The 17133-nt window shown below is 44.9% G+C and overlaps 3 protein-coding genes across 5 annotated transcripts; 1 reads left to right on the plus strand and 2 right to left on the minus strand.

Annotated features, from left to right (window-relative positions):
- Positions 1–13: 13 nt before the first annotated feature.
- On the minus strand, positions 14–6686 carry LOC6573884 (bromodomain adjacent to zinc finger domain protein 1A). Its single transcript, XM_001999907.4, has 5 exons — positions 6223–6686; positions 1729–5376; positions 1481–1659; positions 974–1412; positions 14–911 (listed from the first exon to the last, which is right to left on the minus strand). Exons 1-5 carry the CDS (start codon positions 6342–6344, stop codon positions 815–817), a joined length of 4485 nt encoding a protein of 1494 aa, XP_001999943.2. The 5' UTR covers positions 6345–6686; the 3' UTR covers positions 14–814.
- Positions 6687–6984: 298 nt separating this feature from the next.
- LOC6573883 (histone-lysine N-methyltransferase PR-Set7) lies at positions 6985–10883 on the plus strand. 2 transcript variants are annotated; one of them, XM_015167161.3, is made up of 3 exons: positions 6985–7187; positions 7504–7927; positions 8002–10883. In XM_015167161.3, exons 2-3 carry the CDS (start codon positions 7636–7638, stop codon positions 9825–9827), a joined length of 2118 nt encoding a protein of 705 aa, XP_015022647.1. In that variant the 5' UTR covers positions 6985–7187; positions 7504–7635; the 3' UTR covers positions 9828–10883. The 2 variants fall into 2 exon arrangements, with proteins under 2 accessions (XP_015022647.1, XP_001999942.2); XM_001999906.4 differs by having other exon boundaries at positions 7529–7927.
- An 821-nt stretch (positions 10884–11704) lies between these two features.
- Positions 11705–17081, minus strand: LOC6573882 (probable nuclear hormone receptor HR38). Of its 2 annotated transcripts, XM_015167160.3 has the most exons (5): positions 16503–17081; positions 15291–16441; positions 15080–15233; positions 13962–14321; positions 11705–13704 (listed from the first exon to the last, which is right to left on the minus strand). In XM_015167160.3, exons 1-5 carry the CDS (start codon positions 16669–16671, stop codon positions 12086–12088), a joined length of 3453 nt encoding a protein of 1150 aa, XP_015022646.2. In that variant the 5' UTR covers positions 16672–17081; the 3' UTR covers positions 11705–12085. The 2 variants fall into 2 exon arrangements, with proteins under 2 accessions (XP_015022646.2, XP_001999941.2); XM_001999905.4 differs by lacking the exon at positions 13962–14321 and having other exon boundaries at positions 16503–17080.
- Between the last annotated feature and the right edge of the window lie 52 nt (positions 17082–17133).

Raw genomic sequence — 17133 nt, forward strand, 5'->3', positions numbered from 1 at the left:
AAACAAGAAGTAATGAAACTTTGACAACATTCTGAGTATAATTTTTCATGTATTCATTAGATGTAAGCACAAAACAAAAATAAAACTTACAAAATAGCAAATACAAGTTTTTTTTTTTTTTTTCATTAAAACTTGCAAATTAAATTTGAGTGTTAAATGTGATTGAAAGTAAAACACGGATGTCTTAATCAAACAAAACAAACTTAAATAATAATGTGTGGGCAATGGAGAAATAAAAATTTGCTATGAATGCCAATCGATCTAACAAATATGAATAGATCAATAACATATAACTGTAAATGTTTTATAATAGATGGTAATTACTACTCCAAGAATTGGACACACATCGAAACGAATGTTCATGAATAAACATGTATGTGTCTATGTATGAGACTATTCACTTAAAATATATGGTAACCAGTTCTGAGGATAAGAAGTTTGCAAGTTTTCGGTTTTCATTTTATTGAATGCTAAAATCTGTGAACTCTGTGTGTTTGTCTACAATAATTATGCGTAATATTAATAATAAATTCTAAAAAGTAATTAAATGCTATTTTCTATATTTTGCGATTCGAACGATCATGCTGAAATGCAAACAGGCAATTCACGTAAATAAGAAACATAAAATACACTTACAGAGGCTGAATAGCCGGCGTGTGCTTTATCATGCGGCTGATTATGCTTTAAGTCTTAAACTGATTAATAGTAAGCTAAAAATACTGTCTAATAATGTACGCTGGCTTGATCAAATTCTGTAGCCTACATCTAATGAATTAATTTACACGTTAGATCCCTCAAGATCTTAGCAATCGGCTCAACATATGCCGTCGGCATTCATGTCACTGGGTCTGAACGGCAGTAAGAGATCCTTGCAGCGAGTCATTACAAAACGCTCCAGTTTGCAGCCAGCGCTGAAGAGGAAATGAAGATATTAATATCATGAAGGATTTGTATTTAAATATATACTACTCACTCGTATATCTCATTGCCCTCAACATTATAAAGATCGCAGTTTTTGAACACCAGCTGAATATCGTTAAGCAATTCCTCGTTTAATTGATATTCACCCATATTTAGCTTGGACTTGATCTTGGCCAGATCCATGGGCGTCTTAATTATCTTATGGTAGTCTGGTACTTCGGAGGGCAGCACTGGTCGCAGGAAAGGCCACGCCGCCTGGTGCTTCATTGTCTGCTCCAGCAGATCGTATAAGGCGGCGCTGTTTAGTGGCAGATTGTCATTGGCGCGTCGGCCCGAACGACGATTGTTGTTGTTGGTACTGGTGTTGTTGTTGTTGTTATTATTGTTGTTTGATGACTTGTCTAGCGAAATCCGGAGCGAGTTGCGTGAGGAACGAGAACGTTTGGCTTGCGGCTCATCATGATCCTCTCCATCATCGGCATCGCCATCAGCTGTGAGTAAGAGATATGTTCATAAATATAATATATTATTACTATACTAAGATAAGTGGAGACAGTACCATGACTGGGACGACGTCGGGTACGCGACGTTTCGCTTCCTTTGCACTTTTTGCAGACAAAGTCTGTGCGGGGCTGACGTTTTAGCTTGACACATTCCAGATGATACCACTCGGAGCAGCGGGAACAGCACACTTCGCAGCCGTCGTAGAAACAGATCTGGCAAACCGCCTCTTCCTCGCTGTGGACAGAAAGATGGGTTAATTAAATACGTCCTCAACACCCTCTCTATATCTACGCTAGAACATACGTTTGGTCTTCATCGTTTTCTTCTTCTGTGTCATTCTCATCTGCTTCCACAGACGAATCATTTTCGGCCTCCTCGTCCTCATTATTCTCGAGTGCATCTTCGATTTCTTTGGATTTTAGTCGCCGGCTACTGCGACGTCCGCTGGAGCGCACAGCCACCTTCGCTTTAGCCTTGGCGGACGTTGAAGAAGCCACGCTTTCCGGATCGTCACTGAGTTCAGTTTCTTCAATGTTTTCTTCTTCGTCGTCCTCGTTGCCATCGTCCTCATCATTATCGGCAACACCTTCATCGACATCCTCATCCACCTCGTCCACAATGAACTTGCGCTTCTTTCTCGGCACGCGCTTATTTTGCTCCTGCTGCTTGTCATCTGTGGCATTCGTCAGGCCCAGATTCTTGACACAGGTGTGGCAATACCAGTTGCCCTCCGGCACTGTGCGCATCTTTGGCTTCATGCAGAACATGTGAGTGCCGCCGTTGCATTGGTCGCAGAGCAGCATCTTCTCCGGGTCGGTTCGGCGCCGGCACACCTTGCACAGCGACTTGCTCGTGGAATGGTTCCACAGTATGGAATCGTGCAGAATGCTCAGATGTAGAAATATCTGCGAATAGCTGGTGCTCTCCATCAGCGATATTTCCCACTGATACAAATTGAGCTCGCTGATAAACTTCTGGTGCTCCAGCTTGGCGTCTTGGCGTTTCTTGGTCACGCCGAATGGCTCCTTTAGGAAACGACGCCCGATTGCCTGTTCCACTTGCAGCAGGGCACTGGCTAGATTTCGCACCTGGGTTTGCTGGGCCTGGGCTTCTGCGGAGGATGAGTCTTCGCCATCGAGAATGCATTGTCCCGGATCGGTGAACTTGCCATATCTCTTCTTTGTATATTGACTATGGGCATCCTTAATATCATCGTCATGATCATAGTAATCCTCGTGCGATTCATTGTCTGAGTCCACCTCCCCCGTTTCGCTGGAGATCTGACCAGGCCCCCACTGGAGCTTTGTCTGGGCATCAAAGTTATCTTCCAGCAATTGCTGTCGCCATCGCTCCATATCCTTGACCTTCAGTTTACCCAGGTCGCCGGTGTAGATGTCCGTCTCCAACTGCAGAATGCAATCCACGAGATGCAGACGCAACACCTCGTTGAGGTCTGTGCCTTCGGGCAGTCCAAAATTAGCCTGGCTGTATTTTCGCTGCGTCTCCGAGTGCATCGCGTTCATGAACTTGCTCCGCTTCTTGTCAGTGTCCAGAGTCAGCAGGTCCAGCGGGCAGTTCTTCACATGCTGCTCGATTAGCGCGCGCATCTGGGTGAGCTCTTCGAGCAGCTCCGACTCCCGCCAGCCAAGTGGATTCAGAGATCTGAGCAATGCATCTATCTCTTCAGGCTGATATATATACGACCAGACCTTTCGCTGTGGATGCTGCTCGCTGTGGACAATGCAGTTGGAGATATCGCCACTGCACATGAGCAGCTCGAATTGTGTGGGCGGCGCCTGCTCCTCGTCGTCACCGCCACCGATTTCCATGCTCTCTGCCGACGGACCCGGTCCGTGGCCATTGAGCCGATTCTCCTGGTTCTCTTTGTTCTCCAGGGACTGCTTGCTGTTGGGTTTGCGTCTCTTCTTATCATCGTCGCTATAAAGCTTCACCAGATAGATGCGCAAATCCTTACGCACCTTTGGCAGCTGCGCCTGTTTGCGCAGCTCGGCAGGCGACTTATTCACCGGCGGCTGGGCCAAGCACGTGTCCATCATGGTATCGGGCATATGCTCTATGAAAATGCCTGGCATGGACTCCAGCACATAGTACTTGCGGTAGCACCGATCCGTGCCCAGATATATCAAGAAGTTAAACAGCTCCGAGTGGAGTTTGAGCACCTGATACTCATGCTTGCGCTGCTCCCGATCCGACTGCGCTGTCAAGTCGGCTATGCGTCGATTCAGCTGATCGGCCAGCGCCTGTTTCTTCTCCGCATCCTGCTTGATGTCGTCCGAGATGCACTGCTGATTGTGCTCGTTGGTGAGCTTGCGTTTGGCCATCTCGACGGCGGCCAGCCGCTTGTTCTCCGTAATGACGAGGGCGCGCAGTTCGCTCTTTGCCTTCGCTGTGCGCTCCATGCGCTCCTCGATGACGTTGATAGTGCCGGAGTACGTCAAGATCTGCGCCATCAAGCAGTTGATCACACGCATAATATCCACAAAGTCGAGCTGACCAATCGATTGCGTTCTGAGGGCACGCAGAATGTGAGTGTGTTTCAAACGCAAGTGGAGACCTGGATCCTCGATCGAGGAATACCCATTGCGGTACATAATCCGCCACTTTTCGGGCCTGTCCTGCACGAACGCTCCGGAAGCCAACAGATGCAGGCGCAGAACCTCGCTCAAGGTGAGCGCGTCCATTGGCAGCTCGTTCAGATTGAAGGAGAAGTGTCGCTTACAATAGTGCTGCGTGTGCGAGGCATTCGACATGCTGATGTAGGGCTCGCGCGTAAAGGGCTTCCGTCCCACCGAGTACCTAACCGGGCACTCCTCCTCCTCCTCCTTCTGCAGATCAAAGATTGTGCCCAGCAGCACGAGCAGTATATCAGAGAGTGGACCAGCCACCTCGCGGGCGCTAAACGCGCGCGACATCTCGTAGAAGCTCAGATTCTGGCGGAAGACCTCTACGCCGGAGAGCAGTCCGCGATAGGTGTGCATAAATTCGCGTAACATAAATGCATCACCCAGAAGATGATCTGGTAAGATTGTGATAATTGGATGATATGTGGGCAACACGGACTGATCGCTGCGCTCCAGGTCGTCTGTCTTAGCCGTCAGTTCGTGGCATTCTTGGTCCACACGCAACATCAGTTCAGCCTTTTTCTCCGCCTTCTTTCGCTCCATCTCCGCACATTTGGCTATCTTCTCGAGCCGCACCCGTTCCATTTCCTCGGCCAGCAATTTAGCTCGGACCTCGGCGCTCTCTTTGCTCTTGGCTGTCGACTCCTCTCCCTTAACTATGTATTTGTTCAACGTTGATTGTTTTTTGGTATCCTTAGCCTCGGGTCGTTTGATTTTTGCCGGCGAATATCGCGGCATTTTGCCGATAAATATTTTGGAAAAGTGCGCATTCGGGTCGGTCACATATTGTTTGTAGGTCTCGGGTTTGGGGCGCAGTATTCCATCCACACGGACTACGTTGTTTTTGATGAACATGGCCAAGTTCTCTTGATTAAACTCGGCGCGCTGACGTCGCAGTTGATCAAAGGGTGCGCTAATCTCTTCCCCATTGGGCGCACGCAAACGATATTCCAGCTGCTCGGTGTCCTCATATATACCATTGCCTGGCTCCGGCATATGCTCGCCTGCCTTAATGCCCACCACTTTGAAAACGGCATTTTTCCTGGTCGTAACGGTCACTTCTTCATTGAGAAAGAAGCGTTTGCGCAGAAACTTGGACACCATTATATTGAGCGTCTTTACGGCCGACTGACGAGCATGCTCGATGACCAGCAGCACTGGAGCACGCAGACTCTGTTTAAACTGTTCCATCTTCTTGCGTGCCACCCGTTCGCTCTTGACCGCCTCCTCGTAGGTTAACCCATCCTTGCCAGTGGCTTCGCACTGCCAAACCGTCGAGTTAATGGCCATAACATGTCGGAAATAGTTTCTATAAATGTTAAATATATATTATGTTAATGTTAATTCCTCAATTTTTTTTTCAAATCAAAGGTTTTTAATAGCCCGATGATTATAAGTATCGCCTTCATATGTACATATGTATATATTTTCATGAAATGATATTTTTCAAACTAATTTTAATTGTAAGTAATTATATCTTGAAAATAGTTAAATTTGATTAAGCAATATTATTCTTCAATATATAATAGCTATACAAAGCAAATATTACAGTTGCCCTGATTAATTATTGCCTCATTAGGCATTATTATTATTATAAAAGACTCTACGTTAATTTTAAAGACTTATTCAAATCAAATTTGGTTACTTTACTGCTCAATCGGCACTTCTATTTTTTATTATCAGGTAAATTTCACCTATATAATTATTGAACCTTCAGTTTGAAATATTCTTAACAATGGTATATCAACACTTTCAGTTAATATAAGAACAAGAATATGCATGTAGAACAGTAAGCTACATTCATAGAATAAAACTAGCCTATAACAACAATAATAATACATATGCATATAACAGTAAGCTACTTTCAGTTTGTATTTGAAAAGAAATGTGTAAAAGGTGGCAACGCTGCTCATAGCAGCTGGGTATGTAATTCGCGCGCTTTCCACTGCCCGCCTTGCCTACCACCTTTTCTACACAGGCGAAATCTCTCTGCCTTTGCATGTATCGTTTGGTCGAAGCATGCGTTCATCAGCTACGCTTTGTTGTATACTTTAGCGCGTGGTTTGCTTTGTCATGGCTATCCTGCTGCAGCATACAGCATACAGCTTTTGATAAAAGGCAAATACAAATTAGAGCCAAGGCGTTCGAGACTTACTCATAATCACGGAATATGCGTTTGGTAATATAGCAGCAGAAGACCAAGTCGTTGTCGTGGAATGTTTCATTTTTGCCCTCTGTTTGATTGAGATCGAAACCGTCGCGTTTGCAAATCGGCATATTTGCTTATTTCTCGCAGAGCTCGTTAAATTTGTTACTATACTCGTGGGCAAAACTTTGTAAACGCGCGCAAAGGAGCACTGCAGAAGCCACAGTCTGAGAGAAGCACAGACACTTGCCAATAAAGGCGCCCAATTTTATTGCAAGCAGTCAAAAATAGCCGTTATTATAATGCACGTTATTATATGAATTCAATTAACAACTGCAGTATGCCACTCTTGCTGCTCTTTACACTCGCATTTATAAGCGTTGGTACTATATTAACAGTTATTTTCCTTAAAAATATAATTTTCACGCGCGCCTCGCGAATTTCGCTTGGCGTTTGAGATGCTAATGGCACTTCGGTCTGTTACTATCGATAAATAGTATGCAAACAAGCACAAGCGTTGACTCCATCTACCGATAGTTTGCGCGCGACTTTCGCTAAGTGCTGGAAAACGCAAACTTAAAATAAAATATGATTAAAGTTCGCTAATTTCCATTTTTTCACCAATGCATTATTCTATTTAGCGACTCTTAAACGCCTAACAATAACTGTCGTCATAAAGGGTTATATATGGAGTAAATATCATAATAAACACTCTGTTGTCAACTTCTCTCTTGATCTATGCAGATATCGATGCTCCTATATATCGATAAGACATCAACAACTCTACTGCAAAACGGAATAAAAGAATCACACACAAAAAAAGTTTGCGGAAAAGGAAAAGTGCATATGACTGACTAAAAATAATACGAGAAGGCGGCATAATAGATAGCAATGTGCACAAACGAACAGTGTAAAACGAAAAACATGCGCTACTGCGTATGACGGCTATAATAAGTTTTCATCTATCTAAATAGGTAGGCCTCTGCCTCTAGCTCAGCCTCACTGGCGCAACGAGCAGGCTGCTTCATATCATTCTTTCGCTGTCTTCCTCTTCGCTTCGTGCGACACAAGCAACAGCAGTAACACATAGCAGAACGATATTTTTGTCGAGGGGCAAAAACTGTACGCAGTCTGTGTTGTGTTGTCTTATTGTGTGCGCTTGTGTGTGTGTTAGTTTGTGTGTGAGTGTGTATGCAAGTGCGAGTGTGGGAGCAGGAGGGCGCAGCGCGGCGACCGAATAATGTACAAAAGTTTAATGTCTCGTTTTGTTTCTACTTATGCAAATTGCAGTCTGTTTTCCGTTTCTGTATCTTAGTGTGCGTGCGCTGCTACGGACTTGCCTTAGCGTAATTTATTAACTCGACGAATTCCCACCCATCCCCTGCGTTTTGTGTGGCAACCCAAACGGAATCTAAGCCCTAAATGATAATGGTTCGCAGACGCGCACGGCCCGTCAAAGAGGCAGCCCTAGTGGTGGTTACCTCTGACAGGGTCGCATCAAATTCCGATTCAGCACTGGCCCTGCCATTTAATGGCGAGCCAATCAGCGCTGTGGCCGCGGCGGCAACCAATAATCTGCTGGATGATCAATATTTTGCGAGCCCCAAGCGAAAAGACTGTCGCCTCATGAAGGCACACGAAAATCTTAGCAAAGACAAAAACGGCAAGGCCAATGGCGGTAACTCAACCAAGTCTGAAACTGACCGTATAATTGGTAAGTTATTTGAGGTTAATTTTCAGCACACTTACACTCAGCCCCCTTCACTTCCCTTGCCTTCTCTCCCATAGGTGTTCAATTGGCAACGCGCTCTCAGACACGGACGATTGAGAACTTTTTTAAAGCAAGTGCAGCTGCAAAAAGTAAGAAAAAAAATGGAGCTTTATCAGAGACAAGTGTTGGCAAAGAAACAATAGCAGAGAAAAAGACAATAACTTTAATAGATGAACTGGAAGTGGATGAGGAGGAGGAGCTGCTCCTGTATGATCAACACTCCATAGCTTCGCCCTCGACCAGCACCAGCTCTCCAGCATATCAAAACGATGATCTTGAGGTTGAAAACAGCTATGACCCGGGCTGTAATTACACGCCCACAGACATAGACACACACATTCAAATAGACGCACACACACAGACAGAGACAGGCATACCAACAGATACACACACACAGACAGAGCAACGAGACGAGTCACCTACGAACACGACTGCCTTTCAGACGCATCGCTCGGCGCTGCGTGACAGTCACAGCTCGTCACATAGCAGCAGCAGCGCTGCCACTTCCGATAATATATTTCTGCAGGAGCCGGTGCTGACGCTGGACATTGATCGCACGCCCACCAAGGCCTCCAGCATTCGCATTAACAAAAGCTTTGAGCTGGCCAATGCCGTGTTCTCATCGCCGCCTTCTGTGCTGAGTGCTTGCGTGCTCAACGGTCGCTTCAATCAAATTGTTACGCTGAATGGGCACGGGCACGGGCACGGGGAGGAGGTAGAGCACGAACAAGAACAGCATCAGATGCAACAGCCGCTGGGCGGCTACGAGTTGGACCAACATGACAGCAGTTCCTGCGACAGTGGAGTCGCCTGCAGCCTGACGACAGGCACATCGCCTGCGGTGGCGGCCAACAGACGACGCAAACCCGCTACGCCACACCGCATATTGTGCCCCTCGCCCATCAAGACAATGCCTCGCGATACGGCGTTAGTGAAGGGCGAGACTCTGTCGCCTCGAAAGTCGCCGCGCAAATTACAAATGCAGCTGGCCGCAAGCGGCGCGTCAAAGTCGCGACGAAGACTGAATCAGCCAAAGCCACAAGCGCCTTACCAACAGCAGCAGCAACAGCAACAGCAGCACAACCACATCTCTAATGAAGATGTAGTTTTGGTGGACGATGAGGACGAGGAGGATGATGTGCACGCTCTGCTCAAGGCCGCGGAGGAGCGTGAAAATCTGAACAAAACCAAGGCAATGCTCAAACCGGCTGCTGTCACAGCGACAGCAGCAGCCAAACCAAAGGCATCATCTACCAAACCAGCTAAGGCCAAAACAATGGCAGCCAAATCCGTGCCCCTGGCTGCCACCAACGGCAACCGCGAGATGACTGAGTTCTTTCCGGTGCGACGTAGCGTGCGCAAAACCAAAACAGCCGTCAAAGAAGAAATGATGCGTAATCTGGAGCAGGCTGTGCTCGAGGAGCGCTGCGATGGTCTACAGGTACGCCATTTTATGGGCAAGGGGCGCGGCGTTGTCGCAATACGTCGCTTCAAGCGTAACGAGTTCGTCGTCGAATATGTGGGTGATCTCATTTCGATCAGCGAGGCCACCGAGCGCGAGCGCCGCTATGCGCTCGACGAGAATGCTGGCTGCTACATGTACTACTTTAAGCATAAGAACCAGCAGTACTGCATCGATGCCACCATTGACACCGGCAAGCTGGGCCGCCTCATCAATCACTCGCGCAACGGTAATCTTGTGACCAAGGTGGTTGTTATCAAGCAACGGCCACATCTGGTGCTGCTGGCCAAGGACGACATTGAGATCGGCGAGGAACTGACTTATGACTATGGCGATCGTTCCAAGGAATCGCTGCTGCATCATCCATGGCTGGCATTCTGAGCTCTGTCAACTGTCATGACCTAATTATACATATATATATACATATAGCCTAGTAATTCTTTAAAGAACAATGAGAAAATATTTAAAAAACACAAAGAAAACTGTTAGTGCAAAATATCGTAAAGGATAGAGAGCATCATCAACATATTTTTGGATCTGTTAGCGTTTTTCCTTTATGTTAAGGCATCGATTATGAAACTGTTAAACATTTAGATGAAGTTGAAGCGATTGAAGCTGATGATTATAACATTAACATTGCATTCACATTTATAATGAAAACGTACACACTATTTATATAGGACTAGAATACATATACATATATATATTGCTAATTAATATGTACTATTTACTGCCATAGTGCTATCTAAATACACCCTATGCACCTCGCTCGCCACTCCCAATCCAAAAGAAGAAACAACAAATCCTGACTAGATATTTATAAATACATATATAATTATTATTGCATCAACATCTATTAACACAAGCACACACATCTGACGAGGCTTCCTGTAGCGTCCAGTAGCAGAGTCCTACTTACTGAGAGAGCGTCTTACTGAGATGCATCTCCCAATGAGCTTCCTTAAGCAGGTTTCATGTACTCCATTACGTCTCGCAGCAAGTCTCCTAGAAAGAAACATGAATCTAATTATATATGCCGCGGCCCCGTCCCCCAAAACTTAATTGATAAGTCTAACGCAAAATTGTATTGCAGCAAACTTGGTTCAAATAAACGTAAATTGTTTTTTTTTTTTCCTTCAATTACTATATATATAACATATTTTTTATTATACTCTGCGCATATATATTACACATTACATTATCTATTGTATTATATAATTTTGTAGCACATAATACATTGATTTGAATGGTAGCCGCAAACCCATATATAATAATTATGTCATTTGTATTTGTTTAATATTTAATTAGCAAAATAAAAACAAAGCTCACACAGAAATGCATAATTTACAGTTAAGTCTACGTCTACTGCATCGATTTGAAATTAGTTAATAATTTATATATAATAAAATAATTGTTTTACTTTCACACAAACACACACACACGTTTATACATACATACAACACAGAAAAAAACATTAAGCGAAAATCAATAAATAAAACATTAACACAAAAATTCTGAAGCCAATTCATTTACACATCTTTTCTTCCACTTTACTTTAGAGATCAACGCAAACTATAACTACAAATGGAATGAAGGCGTTTTCTTTCGTTTTTTGTTTAAGTAAATATAACGAATTCGATAAGCTATATTACAAACACGCCTATAAAAGTATACAGGGCTATCAAATATATTCGCTTAGGCGGGTTAAGTATTTCTTGTTGTTTTCCTTTAGATATATCTCATTTTGGAATGGCTGGGACAATTTTGTTTTTTAGAAAATGGAAGTGATTCAACCAGACTGCTCGATTCTATTCACAGATTAGCTTAAACCAACGCGTAATGGGTCTAAACTGGGCTATACAAAGGTGCCTAAGCTGGGCTTTCACAATATATATATACGTATATTTAATGGACACCCTATCAATATTGTATTATGACTATATTCTGGGCAACTTATTGGATAGGAAAGCGAGTTGAATCAATTCAAAAGCATTTCGGGTTAACTAAACTAAAGTAGGTCGTTTGCCTTAGCTAAATGTAGAGGTAATATCGCGTACTACTTTTTATGCAACACTATACAGTCTAAACAAATAAAATATTCATATAGTATATATATATATATATATATATATATATATATATATATATATATATATATATATATATAGGTGTGGACCTTTAACTAGAACTAGTTGCTGAGTTATTTAAGTTTTCGGCCAACTGTTGCAAATGATTTTTAAATTTTACATTCAAATTCATTTTTACAAAATATATTGCACTACAGTTCAATCTCGACGCGAACAGATTAGCATTGCTTTGAATACGACTATACGCCTACGCCTACGCGACTAATAACAATAAGAACAACGACAACAACCACAACGACAACAACAACAGCACTACACACATTAACAATGACAAGAGCCTAGTTGAATACAGTCGCTCTTACAATACAATATCTTTTAAGCTTATCTAAATCAGCTAAAAATATCTAGACGGATTCATAATACTGACTGACGCACTGCCTACGTCAGGATGGTGGCCTCGGCTGCCACTGGACACGGCGGCGATCCCAACAACATTGTGGACGACTTATGCTGCTGCTGCTGCCGCTGCTGCTTTGCACTACGGAGCTTTTGTCATTTCTTGGCACTGAAACTGGGCTTGGGCAGCGAACTCATAAAGGCGCCCGCATTGGCAGGCAATGCCGGGGCCACGAAGCTCAGGTCGGGTATCAAGGAGATGCGTGGCGCCACCTTTGCATTGCTCAAATGAAACTGTTGCCGGTGGTGTTGCTGCTGCAGCTGCTGCTGATGGTGTTGATGATGCTGATGCTGATAGGACACGGCATTGCCTGTGGGTGTGGGAGCCGTTGAGAAGTCGTGCATCATGTGAATCTGCTGTGGTATATTATTATTGTTGCTGCTGTTGTTGTTATTGTTGCTGCTGCTATTATTGCTTTGATATTTAGGCACCAGATTGCTGTGGGAATGTGGCTGCTGCTGCTGCTGATATAGGCTCAGCGGATTATTGTAAAAATTGGCGCTCTGCCACGCGCCCGAATTGAATTGGGGCGCAGCACGTGCCGGCAACGGCGTGCTGCTCACAAAGTCTGACCAGTCGTCGTCCTTCTGGACAGCTGCTGCAATGGGCGTGGCTTTTCGTGCTTTCTGCACATTGTTGTTGTTGTGTTTGATTTGCTGGGGCTGTTGCTGCTGCTGCTGCTGCTGCACAGGCACCGACACAAAGTCGGACCACTCATCGTCCTCCTGGTGTTGCTTCTGTTGCTGTTGCAGTTGCTGTTGTTGATGTTGCTTCGGCGACTGTTGCGCAACACTGGCGCTTATCGTGGGCGGCTTGTACTGATGCGAGAACAACTCCTCGATGCGCGCCAGCTCATCCGCATTGATGCTGGCCTGCGCATTGTCGCCCCACTCAATGGTGGGCTTGGCCAGCGGAATTGACTGCGGCAGCAGTATGGCCGGACTGAGTATCATTTGTTCACCGAACGTCGGCGTTCCGTTGCGCGGTGGCTGCAGCTGGGCGACGCTCTTGACGGCGGGCACAGACTGAAAGTCACTGAAATCGTCATCCTCTGCTGCTGGTTTGCCCGCGCTGCTCGGTTTCGTTGGCGAATCGAGGCCAAAGGGCGGCTTGTACTCCACATCGCGATATTCCTTCTTGACAACCGTCTCATCTATAATAATTCCCGCCGAGGCAATCTCGTAGTCGAAATCAATGGGCGCCAGTGTTGTGGTCTTGGCCACCACGGTGTCCGATTTCGAGGGCGTGTAAATATGCGTCTCTTTGAGCGGCAACGAAAAGCTATTGTTGTTGTTGTTGTTGATGCTGATGCTGCTGCTGGTGCTGTTGCAGCTGGTGATCTCATGCAATTGCTGGCTGTTTACAGCGGTTGCCAGCGCCGGTGGCGGTGATGGTGAAGGTGATGGCAAAAGTGACTCCCCTCTTAGATCAAGTTGCTGCTGCTGTTGCTGTTGCTGCTGAGGGAGCTGCTCAATGTCGTCGAAGTGGTTGCCATGGCCGTCTGTTGATAGAGCAGGCGATAGCGGTGCTGTTGCTGCTGCAGCAGCAAATATTGATGCTGCTGCTGGGCCGTCATCAGGACAGGCGGCGGACACAACGGCAGTTGCCTCGTCGGCGCTGCTTGCGACTTGCCCATCAGCCGGGCTAGGCTGCGCTTTAGTCTGGCTCTGCGATGTTGCTGCGGCGGCGGAGGCAGCTGCTGCTGCTTCAAGTCCTGTGAAGCACAGTAAAAATTCAGATTAATATTGGGGCAACAGCAAGGGCTTTTGGTTAGATACAAATGGACAACATGAGTACTAAGATACTGGATTAGCTAGTGCAGTTTTGGAAGGTTCTGGGGTTCGGTTGTGTTTTGGCAGCGAAAGGTAACAAGAACTGAGGAGAAATAGTTGGAGTTGCATAGACTTAAAAGAGAGTATATAAAACAGTATACACAACTACAACACGAAGCACGGAGCCAACGAAACTTACTAAGATCCGGCAAGGCGCAGTGAGCAGTAAAATTAGTGTTTGTTGTTGTTGTTGTTGTAGTGGTTGTTATTGCATGATTGTTATTATTGCAGATGGTGGCAAAATGTGTGAGAAAATTGTCATTGGCATTAGCATTGTCATTGTTGTTGTTGTTGTAGTTGATTGTCATATTTTCATTATTATCATTAAGCAGTTCCATTAATGGCAGTTGCGCATCCAAGGCATCGTGAGTATTGTTGTTGTTGTTGTGGGAGTAGTTAGAGGTAACAAGATTTATTTTATCAGCATTAGCCACCATCATTACTTGGTCTAGTTGTTGTTGTTGTTGTTGTTCCAATTGTAAAGTCTGTACATGTGATTCTAAATACAATTTATCGTAAGGATAAATTTGAGTACATAAATGGTGGACACAAGAATCAAGTGAAAGTAACGGTATTTTGCTATATAGTACCCTTGCAGAAGATTATGTTTAGATCCATATAAAAAATATTTTGAAAACTATAGAAACGTAGTTTCAGCGGATATTTTATGTAATATTTAAATAAATTAAAAATTTAAATTATTAATTATAAACTATTAAATAATTAAATTAGCAAGATTTTGTAAACCATATAACATTTAACTTTTAGCAGTATTTATATATATTAAAAAATTAAATAATTTAAAAATGCAAATTGAACAAAATAGATACAAGTTTTGACAGATATTCGAAGAATAATAATTATATTTGGCATATTAATAATAGTATCAATAATACTCCTACATGTCAATAGCGTTATCAGCAATATTTTGAACACATACATACATACAAACATACATACATATATCTGCAAGGGCATCACAACTTCGGTCTACCGAAGTGACTATAATTTGCAAGTACGTTTTGTAATAGGATATAGAAAACGAATGGAAATCAAGAAAACGAGAATATAGAGCAGCCAATAGAAGGCAGACCAATTGTTTGTTCAGTTTGGAAGCGAAAAGCGTGTGGATCAAACGAAACGTCTCAGGAGAGAGCGAGCGAGAGGCGGTTGAAATTTTGGTTACGAGAATCGTGTGTAGCGGTTAATTTGCAGTAACTAAGTTCTTTGCGGCGTGTAACGAGTCCAGGAACTTACCCTGAAGTGGTGGCTGAGCAGAGCTGTTGTTGCTGGCGGGCAGCAGCGAGAAGTTTGGCCCGGGCGCTGCTTGTGGCTTGAGCGGTTTGAGAGGATCAAAGCTTAAATTCGCCGCAAAGCGTGGCATTGATGCGTTCCACTTGTCGCCGAAGAGCTGGGAATATCAAACCATTTTTAGGAAAAGAATCAAGTTTAATCCAGGTGCACTTACAATATTACGCGAATCGATGGCCAGTGAGCGGACAAGGGAGTGACGCATCTCCGAACTGGACCACTGATAGTTCAGAGCGTGTGCCTGTTCAATGGCACCGAAGTGTAATATTTGCGCCTCAGCCAGCGGTCTTTGGTTGCCTGCGGATTGCGCACAACTCGATTCCACTTTAGGGAACATAATCTCCAGGACAGGCTTGACTCGCTCGTCGATGCTCAAGTGCGCAGCAGCTGGCGGCGGGGGTTGCGGTAGAGCGGGCGCCACTGCAGGCGGAGCGGACTCAAATGTGGGCTCAGCAAAGTCGCCAAAGTCGTCATCAGAATCGTCTTCAGGAGTTGGCACAGTCGTCGTTGCAGGCGTTACAAAGTCCTGAAAATCGTCAAAACCATCGTCTTGATTGGCAACCTGTTCGGTTTCTACAACTGCGGGCGCGGCAGAGAAGTCCGCAAAATCGCCAAAGTCGTCGTCCTCGCTTAGCGCCTCCTGTGACTTAGCCTCATCGACTTTTCCGTTTAGCTCCTGCGGCAGTACTTCATTAGAATCTGCTACGTCGTTTGTTTTGCACGTAGAAATAACTTCGGGTTCAGGCTTTGCTTCAGGCAATTGATTATTCATTGCAGAAGCTTGTTGCGTGGGCGTCGCTATAATCTCTATGGCAAAAAAGTCAGGCGCGCCTTCAGGTATAAATAGTTCTTTGGGTTTCTTTGGCGAACACTCGTCGTCGCTGTCGTCGGTGACATCTTCCAGTGTTACCTGGTGACATACTGGGGGTGCTTTGGTTGTTTGCTCGTCGGCTACGGGTGACAAGGTGCTTGGTGGCGTTGCACTGCCGCTGGAGTATAGGCTGAGGCTGTCCAGTTTGAGCGAGGGCAGATTGTCATTGGCGTTAGCCTCCTCTTCCTCATCGTCCACCTCCGATGGTTGCTCTACTTCAACAGCTAACTCACTTAGTTCAGCTACAGGCGCCAGAACATCAATGTGCTTTGGTGACATTTTCTGCCCTTCAGGTATTTCAGTGTCAGCTGCTTTCACTTGATAATTGAAAGCCTCCACTGTAGCCTTTTCTGTCTTAGCAGGTCCAATGCTCAGTTCTGGCGGTTGGGAGTGAGCAATGTACTCTGCTGATATGGGCAATTCTGGCAATTCGGACACTGCAAGGAGAACATTTCTATTTTAATAAACAAAAAAGCAATTACCTATAAAAACAATTACCTTTCGCATTGAACGATGTGTGTGTGTCGGTGACTAAGCCATACTCAGAGTATTCGTCAGCTTCGCCGTCTTCCAGCTGCAGCGTTGACTGTAGCCCCGAGTCGTCGTCGTCCTCACCAAAGTCAATCGGGGGCGGAGTGCTGCACAAGAGCGGCGGCACATTTACCATTTTGTGAGTCCTTTGTTCCAATTTCGCACTCGTTGTTTTTGTTGTGCTAATTTAACTAACAGCAGCTGCAAACACTTCAGCAACTGTCGTGCTGGTCGTTGTGACGTTTTCAACCCGTTTATCAGCGTATGTGTATTGGTTCTTGCGTGAATGTGTTTGTGTGTGTGAGTATATTTGTGAGCCCACTCAAGGTCTGTGCTGGAATTTTCTTAGTTAACTTTACTTTACGCACACGCGTGGACGTTGGGCTTATGGTATTTTATTTAAGTGTCAGTTGCGCAACGATTTTGGCCTAAAATATATAGCTCAAACGGTTTTATGTTTCAAATTCGCCATGTTTTCAACAAAACAAATTTTTTCCAGGCTTAGTTCTGACATTCACACTTAGAGATGTGTGACATGTAACGAGTGATTACAGGTGGCGAGTCACCGTTGCAAATACAAAATACTAAAAGTAACGGA

This window comes from Drosophila mojavensis, unplaced genomic scaffold, assembly GCF_018153725.1.
Source record: "Drosophila mojavensis isolate 15081-1352.22 unplaced genomic scaffold, ASM1815372v1 contig_16, whole genome shotgun sequence".
NCBI classification, from domain to species: Eukaryota; Metazoa; Arthropoda; class Insecta; order Diptera; family Drosophilidae; genus Drosophila; species Drosophila mojavensis.